The sequence below is a fragment of the Nansenia antarctica genome (genome assembly GCF_963989245.1).
Source record: "Nansenia antarctica genome assembly, chromosome: 9".
Lineage (NCBI taxonomy): Eukaryota > Metazoa > Chordata > Actinopteri > Argentiniformes > Microstomatidae > Nansenia > Nansenia antarctica.
The window spans coordinates 8,713,453-8,722,864 of record NC_137679.1 but is presented as its reverse complement, the minus strand read 5'-3'; the positions used below and the strand labels follow the sequence as shown (position 1 = coordinate 8,722,864).

Genomic DNA, 9,412 nt, shown 5'->3' with positions numbered 1-9,412 from the left:
TCTCCCTCAAGAGGTTGTTAATGTGTGATGAGGATCCTCGAAACACTTCAGTAAGAGCTTCAGACTTAACTTAATTTTCGTGCCATTGCAAAGGTCTTATTACATGCCTCTAGAGAGTGTTACACGATTAGATACTGTAGATAGTATCCAAGGTTCTGAAATAGGCAAATTAGTTTAAACATACAAGACCTTTGCCAGTCACACCACAGTCCCACATAGTAAGGGAGTTGTAAAATGTTTAACAACTTGCAATGGTGTTAGATTTCCCATAAGGTGGCTTTTCTTGTAATAGCACATGCTCTTAAAACATAACTGGACGCTGTGTAACTGTGTGTGTGTGTGTGTGTGTGTGTGTGTGTGTGTGTGTGTGTGTATGTGTGTGTGTGTGTGTGAGAGAGAGAGAGAGAGAGAGAGAGAGAGAGAGAGAGAGAGAGAGAGAGAGAGAGAGAGAGAGAGAGAGAGAGAGAGAGAGAGAGAGAGAGAGAGAGAGAGAGAGAGAGAGAGAGAGAGAGAGAGAGAGGAGACCTTAAATGTTAATTGCATTGTAAAACATATGGAGATCACTTCTGAGGCCAGAGTGCAGTTTGCTGAGGGGGGCAGAATGATATTCTGGGCATAGTCTGGCCTTGGCACCATGTCAGTGGAGATTACAGCCCGATCACCTTACCCCTGGGCCTGTACCCCTCTGCCCCTGCCCCCCTCCCTCACTGTCTCCTCTCCATACTTTCCTATCCCCTTTGACTCCACCCCTGCCACTCAGCCCCCTGCCCCCTGCCCCCCTACACCCTCTCTGCCCCCTTATCCCCCTCAATGTCTCCTCTCCCCTCCCTGGTTAGACATATAGACAGAGTCTTACTGTTCCCTCTGCTTCCCTCGCTCTCTCTTAACTGACTTCAGCTGCTTCAATAAATTAGCCACTTAAGAAGGGTCCATGTTGATTGGAGTTATCTAAAGTGGTCGACATGAGAAATATTTTTATTTGGGTGTATTTATACACTCACTGAGAACTTTATTAGGAGCACCTGTACACCTGTCAACAGTTCCAAGCTGGTATAGGTGGTGTAATGGTGTGGGGAATGTTTTCTTGGAACACTTAACAACGCTCGTTAATAGCAATCATTGTTTGAATGCCACAACCTATTTGAGTGTTATTGCTGACCATGTGCGTCCCTTCATGGTCACAAGGTACCCAATGGCTACTTCCAGCGTGATAATGCACCGTGTCACAAAAGTCAAAAGTAATCTTAAACTGGTGTCATGAACGTGACAATGAGTTCAGGGTTCTTCAGTGGCCTTCCCAGTCACCGGATCTGAATCCAATAGAACATGTTTGGGGGTGTGGTAGAGCGGGAGATTCACAGCTTTTCAGGTGTCAAATCTTCAATCGATTGCATGATGCAATCATGTCATCATGGAACAGAATCTCAAAGGAATGTTTCCAATATCTTGTCTATGCCACGGAGAATTTAGGCTGTTTTGAGAGCAAAGGGAGGTCCTACCCATTATTAGTTCAAGTTCAAGTTTATTGTCATACGTATTAATACAATGAAATTCTTCAGCCTCGTCTCTCTCTGTAGTATCACACACAAACAAACATAGTCCACAACACAATACAGGCAAAACAACAATACAGTATAATACAGTGCTTAGTGCAGGGTGTAAAGTGCCAAGTGCAGTGCGCATTGTTCAGCAACCTGACTGCCTGTGGGAAGAAACTATTTCTGAGGCGGGTGGTGTGTGTGAGTTGATACTTCTATAGCGTTTTCGGGATGGTAGGAGTGTGAATAGTGCAGGGTGGCTGGTGTCTTTAATGATGTTTTGAGCTTTCTTTATACAGCAGGGTGTTGTAGATGTTATTTAGTTGTGGCAGTTCTATGTTGATTATTTTGGCTGCAGTCAACAAAACGAGAGCAGTACGAAGCGTGTCGCCATAGTTCGGCGCCATCTTGGGTCAGCAGGTCACGAGTGTGTTCCTGTAGTGTTCCTAATTAAGTGTTCAGTGACATTTACAAGAGGGTCGTTCCAGTGCTATTGGTTGTACTGGTATCGGTTTTATCTGATGCACTGCATACAGTATGTCATACAGTATGTCATACAGTATGTCACTAAGGATCAGGGAATCTATCCCTCTTCTCCTGAGTTGTTTAGTCTTGGGCATGTTTGTTAGTAGATAGACTATATACTGTATATATTGTATCAGACCTGTGTAAGTATTTGTGACAGCAGCTTGTGAAACCGGGAACAAGTCAGCACCTGATTTGATGTTCAGACTTTTATTCTGAAAAATGTAAATACATTTCAGCGTGGTTGAAAATCAATGACACACTCCCTTGTCAACACAGCTCATTTTGTCAGCCATGTAAAGTAGTGTTATAGTTAACTAGATAGTAGTGGGGGGGATTACTCACCCAATCCATTGCAATGCAATGGCTTGACTAGCGAGTGTGTCATTGATTTTTCTGAATAAAAGTCAGAACATTTAGATTGGTTTGACGACTTGTTCCCGGTTTCATCACCAGCTGCTGTCACATTTGAGGTGTGCTTGATTCCGTTTCAGTGGCACACCAATTGGACAGACAATTTATCCCATAACGGTGGGCAAGCTTAATTAAACACATCTAGCGTAGGTTACAGTCAACTGTCATTTTACAGTTAAACAGTTACACTATATATATATATATATATATATATATATATATATATATATATATATATATATAGTGTGTGTGTGTGTGTGTGTGTGTGTGTGTGTGTGTGTGTGTGTGTGTGTGTCAGTCAATATGAATTAATATCTTTGTTTTTATAAGGTCTCTGATTTGAATCAATTACACACTGTAGATTAGGATGTCACTACCAACTCAGCAGATTTGAGCATTTTCTCTTGCAAACTCTCTGACAAACTCTCTCTCTCTCTCTCTCTCTCTGTCTTTGCAGTCATCCAGTTTGGGTTTGTCACCCTGTTCGTGGCGTCCTTCCCTCTGGCCCCTCTGTTTGCGCTGCTCAACAACATCATTGAGATCCGCCTGGACGCCAAGAAGTTTGTAGCAGAGCTCCGGAGGCCTGTGGCTGCCAGGGCAAAAGACATCGGTAACCCACTTGGGAGCTTGGAGGAGTGACTCAGTGACTGGTCACTGTTAAAGCACGCAGGGAATCTTGAATGTGATCCTCCATCAGATCTAATCTAAGGGACGCTTCTACGGAATGCAGAGAACGAGATGGTTTCTATTGATAGCATTATAGCTACAGTACCTTGCCTACTGATATCTCTCAAGGGTGTATGGGAATAGGTTTGATTCTAAATGTGGGGAGGACTATGGACAAGGATGTAGGAGGATAGTGGGAGTCCTCTTACGGGAAGATGAGGCTTTCTGCAAGCACATGGTTATGCAATTCATACACCACAGTTTCAACAGCCACATTCTTGCCAAAAACCCTTCCAAACTCCACATACAGTGTCCTGTGATTTATGATTTATTTAAAATAGGGACAATGCACATTGATTATAACAGACATGCTGTAACTTAGCCTGAATTAGCCTAGCAGGCTAGTTTTTGTCTGCTATCCCTGGCCAGATTTTAAGAGGCAACCTAAAATCAAAAAATATGATGCCCCGCGGTGGCGCAGCGGATGCCCCGCGGTGGCGCAGCGGTCTAAGCATTAGCCTCTAGTGCAAGCTGCCCACCGGGGACTGGGATCGAATCCCGGTCTCGCCAGATCCGGATATGGCCGGGGCCCACAGGGAGCGGAATATTGAGCGGCCGCTCCCAAGGGGGGTATAGGACTATTTCCGGACAAGGATCCGTCGCGCAACACCGCCCCCGTCTGGTGCTGGAATAACGGTGTCGGGCTCGAGGAGCCAGTCAGCTAGTCTGCCTGGCTATCTCCTCTGGGGCTGCCGGCCACGGGGTCGTGCGGCGGATCCTACGCAATAGGCAGGGGATAATTGGATACTAGGTTGGGTGCAATTGGATACCAAATTGGGTGAAAAAGGGATAAAATCAGAAAGATTTTTTTTTTTTTTAATACATACATACGCTACCAAATATAGAAGATAACATAATAACTCAGAAGACAGATAACAAAAATTACTTACAAAACAAATGACCAAGCCTGGACAAAAACTAACAACAGCAGACAATTACTATACAATAATCACAAACTAGAGCAAGCTCAAACAGAACAAACAGACAAACCCATACTTAACACAAAAGATACAAAAGGACAAGACAGAACAGTTTGCAAGATGCAACATGGAAGGCTAACTGGTGTACACATAGCTGCTGTGTAAGTAATGTGACTGAAGCATATTTTTCTTCTCATGGCTCTACAAAGGTTTGGATTTTAAATCACTATTGGGTTAAAGGTGATATTATCCGATTTTATTTGATGGTATTTGTGTACATATTAGTTTCACCGTTCAGGAATTACAAAATTGTTCTGCATTGTCCCCCTAATTTAGGGTAACCAAAAAGAATCAATTTGAGAGTAACATTTCCTCCCGGCCCATTCCCACTTTGTTATTGTTGTATCCCAGCTCCTTTAGTGTACGGTACTCTGATATTTATCAATAAGATGCCAATACGAGATAGAGTCTTGAGCCATCCATGCCAGCTAATGCTAAGGGGTAGCATATACAGTTTGTAGGAGGCATCCATAACTATGTAGCATGTGATAACCTACTGTGAACTGTGGAAACTGTGGAAGCTTAAACGGTATGATCATTCATATGGCACAGAAAGACAGAGACCAAACAAACCACAAGTGACTGTTCAGCAGCTCATGTCATTTCACTGTACTGCCACCATGCATCTGTCCAATACTGGATATCAACGACCACAATACAATATACGTTCCAAATGTTCATTTCTTAAAAATAATTTATTGAACAAAAAAACAACACAAACACATTACATCACTTGGCAACACATCAAAATCAATATATACCCACATATATCACAACGTATTGGTATACCGTATACATCCAGTTGGAAATCAAAATGAAGGAAAGGGAAAAAACGAATAGGAAATTGAGTATCAAAAGCAATATCAGTAGTACAACACAGGATTTGGGGCGCTTCTCAGAAAGAAAAATATATTGTTAGGGATGACCACCGTCGTTGAAAGAGGTCTGTCCTTAAATTGAGCCGGGCAGTCAGAGCCTCCATCCCAAGAAATGTTCATTTTCAAAACGTGAGGGCGACACCCCACTCCCACATTCCACCCATGCTTAATGAAACCTATGCTCCTGCAAGGAGTAATGCATCCTGCTGATTTAGTATGAATGTAACTGTACTTGTGTTAGTTTTGAGGTTTTGTTAGTACTTAAACCACAGTAAATTGGCAGAAAACCAGAAAGAAAAAACACAGAAAAAGACACTGTTATGATCAGTATGATAAGTGTTAACTTTTTATCCTCTCTTTGATTGTAGGTATATGGTATAACATTCTCAGAGGAGTGGCAAAGGTGGCTGTCATCATAAATGTAAGTAATTATTGAAATTATAGCAAACATCATTTCTAAATGTAGTAAAAAAAAAATGAAAAAAGAAAGACAGAGAATGTGATGTGGTATACATGTGCTGTTTTGATTTAGATAGGCGAGTAAAATGTTCTGCCAAAAGTTCTATTTCTTGTTATCCTATTCCGAACCCCCCCCCCCAACAATAATACGTTTATGCTTGTATTAAAACCTCTGCGCCTCATGTCTTGAAAAGCCTTTACTTCTCTGTTAATTTATGTCACCACTTGTTGGGGTTACTTGACTTGTAAAACCTCATTATCAGCTTTTAAGAGGTTTCTCCTCTAAAGCCCCCTGCCCTTGGTGTAACGCAGCGAACCATACTTGGTCAGACAAGAGAGCCGGCATGTTCATAAATCCCACATCAGGCTCTCACTTCCAAAGAAATGGCCGTGGCAGCAGGGATGTGAGATCTAGATCTTGGTTATTTATTAGAATGGGAGGTATTGTACCAAAAATGGGAGGCATTTCTGTTCTCTATCCTCCTTCCCTCCGTTTGTGTCACTGAGACTATTTAACACAGGACAGGATGTCAGTGTGTCTTTTAGGCTGGGTTGACACTGGGTTGGTTTCCTGGACGCAGATGTAGCCAACTCAACTAAAAAGACTCTTCAAAAAGAGACTCTCCGTTAAACGTGGAATTTACTGCAGGATGTGGCTTAACCTGTCCTGAACATTTGTTGGTGTTGGCAGATAGTTGTAGTCGATACACACGGAAACAAAGACAGAGTTCCTTCTGTTGAAATTGACCACGACATTCAACCGATTTATAAGCTTTTGATTCAAAAGTAACTGGGACCATAGAATTGATAAATTCTGTTATTTTATACTCTATTCTACCAGTATTCTATGTTCTATGTTCTACTGCACTGTTACCCAAAGTGAGGGGTCCCCCCCCCCCTCGCTTTCTAGCATTGCCCAGCTAGCCTCCGACACATAGGGCGTTCACACCGCCATGGAACCGTTCCTGTTCTGTCACCTCCGAACCTTGGTGCTGTCTGGCGAACCAGCCCGCGTTTACCAGTGTACCACCAGTGTAACCGGAACCATCAGCGTCATCAACGTTGGGTGACGAAGGGGCGGGATTAAACAAAAATGTCACAACAAGATGGCAGCTACTTCACTGGAAATTAGGATAATATCTTCCACTACAGTATCTGAAATATACACTATTTTCAATGAAAAAACGAAACAAAAGACACTTTCTAAACAGGTTCTCTTACTCGCCAGCTGCTCCGTTACTGGAATAAAAATGGCTTACGAAGTTTGTTTGTGTTTGATGTGTGTTTGCCTAGCATGTGAGGAAGATATAGCAAAGGATGAAACATTTTGATAATTTTCTTTAATCACTAACGATTAGATTTAGATTAGATTACATTTTGTCTCCTTCCTTCTTGCTTGTCTTCACCGACTAGAATATGACACACCCACTGACGACGTCACAGTTCTAGTTTTTGGTTCGCGCTGAGAACCACTATTTTCTGGGTCCAGCTGTGAACCAATGTTTCAGGCTCTGAACTCGTTTATTTTCGGTCTGAACGCGCCGGCCGGTTCCAGACTGGTTCCTTGGCGGTTTGAAAGCCCTAAAAGTGACCAGTGTTGCCCAGTGAATGAAGAATTACCATCTTAATCTTAATTTAATTAATGAGCTTAATTTTCTCTCTTCAATTGAAACATTTTTAACGATAAAAACATTTGAACTATAAATGCATCTTTGTGTTGATATTTATAGAGAGAACATTTTTTTATGCAACAAACACAATTCATTTTATCAAGAAAGATGGGGACGGTGTCGTGTAGGGGGGGGGGGGGGGGCTGAATTATTTTCCATTACCAAAGGGGGGTCTGACAGAAAAGGTTTGGGAACCACTGTTCTACTGTATGTGATTCCATTTCAATGGCTTGTTCGTCCAACTCTTGAGTTCGGTACTGTATACCAGCAAATATCACACGGTGCATTGTCATCTACTGAATCTGAATCTCTCTCTAGGCATTTGTCATCTCCTTCACGTCTGACTTCATCCCAAGGCTGGTGTACCAGTACATGTACAGCCCAGACGGCTCCATGCATGGCTTTGTCAACCACACCCTATCCTACTTCAACGTCAGCGACTTCCAGGATGGGAAAGAACCCATGGAGCCTCTACACCTGGGCTACCAGGTGGAGATGTGCAGGTGAGACTGCTGGGTTGACCAGATCTTTACCAGATCGGTATATACAGTATATTAACCCTCCCCAACCACATCAGACAGGCCAACACCCTGCCAACATTTAAACAGGCCCTCAAAACCCACCTCTTCAAGCTCGCCTTCACCAGTTAACCCTCTCCCCCTCCCCTTCCCATGTGTCCCCAGCACGACCTTAATTAGGCCCCTATACTTACTTTTATTTAATTTTTGAGTGTCTAGAAGCGCTATATAAGTCTAATGTATTATTATTATTATTATTATTATACTTTTTACACAAACTCTTATCTCGGATCTCAGAATGTCATCTCTTCATTTGAAATCCCCGCCTCTATTATTAAAGCACCTCCTCAACTATTTATCAATATCATCCGTGGCGCTGATAAAATTCACCGAATGCAACCACCTCTCATCCCTACATTACATTGAGTGCACCATCATACTTATCAGAGAGTCTGACTCAATGTGACTATACAAGCACAAGCAATATATAAAACTGTATGTTTTAACCATCGTCATGTTGTGAAATGTGTCTACCCTTCAGATATAAAGACTACAGGGAGCCTCCATGGTCTAACACGCCGTATGAGATCTCTAAAGAGTTCTGGGCGGTGCTGGCCGCCAGATTGGCCTTCGTCATAGTCTTTCAGGTGAGTGGTGGTTGAACCTAGAGATGAAAATACATTGAAATTGAAATGTAAGTAGTATTTCGACATTTCTAATTGTGTACGCCTCATTACAAGTGTTATACGCGTTATAAGCACAAGTGTTAACCATTATAAGCATTTCTAAAAACATTTCAACTCATTTATAAGCATTTGGAAGCATGTCAAAATGCAATGGCAGTTGGTTTTCCTGCTTTTTTTTGCTCATGCTGTCTGTCTCTCCCTCCCTCCCTCCCTCTGTTAGAATGTGGTGATGCTAATGAGTGACATTGTGGACTGGCTTATACCCGACATCCCTAAAGACATCAGTGTCCAGATCCACAAGGAGAAGATCCTCATGGTGGAACTCTTCATGAAAGAAGAGCAGGGCAAGATGCTGATCCTGGACAGCATGATCCCCGGTGGCCGGAAAGAAAACAGCAACAACCGCAGCCCTGTACGCCGCACGCGCTCTATACCACACACCCACACCAACAACTTCTAGCAGCTAGCATGTTAGCCAGCTAGGCCAGCTAGCCAGCTAGCTAAGCCAGGGCTGCTTACTGTCTGTTTCCTGAATTAGCTAGCTACTGAGCTATGCTAGCCGGGGCTACTTAGGCTACTGTCTGTGTATTTATCCTTGTCCAGACATTCCAGAGAAACGGGAGAGGTGCTCCCTCTGTTGTCGTTTTGTTTGTTGTCGTTGTTGGAGAGGAAAGACTGTCTCAGTGCACAAATGCCTTTCTGTACAAAACCTTTCAGTGAATTAACTGCCAAACTGCCAATCAAGTGGTGGGCTTGCGGCTTTGAGTTCGTGGTCGTTTTAAGACGTGGCGGAACATGGAGCAGGGAGAGAGAGAGAAGGGTTGTTTCTATTTTTTTTTCTTTGCACAATGCTGTCAAAAATACTTTTGTAACATACAGTATGTCTGGCATCCAAGGTATTTTTATGTTTGCCTCTTTTTAAAACAGGAAGTAGATAATACAGGATCCTTTCTATCTACTCATACAGTGCAAACCACCCTCATGCTAAACATTTTATTCTATTGCTAAGGAACATATT

General features: G+C 42.7%; 1 protein-coding gene across 1 annotated transcript in view; it reads left to right on the top strand.

The window, feature by feature from the left end:
* ano1b (anoctamin 1, calcium activated chloride channel b) overlaps positions 1-8,854 on the top strand; it is a gene marked incomplete at both ends in the record, with an annotated part of 54,717 nt that extends 45,863 nt beyond the window's left edge. Inside the window, 5 exons of the mRNA XM_080539184.1 lie at positions 2,935-3,087; positions 5,430-5,482; positions 7,509-7,693; positions 8,250-8,355; positions 8,615-8,854. Coding sequence (XP_080395310.1) covers positions 2,935-3,087; positions 5,430-5,482; positions 7,509-7,693; positions 8,250-8,355; positions 8,615-8,854 — 737 coding nt within the window. The remainder of the gene's footprint in view (positions 1-2,934; positions 3,088-5,429; positions 5,483-7,508; positions 7,694-8,249; positions 8,356-8,614) is intronic.
* Between the last annotated feature and the right edge of the window lie 558 nt (positions 8,855-9,412).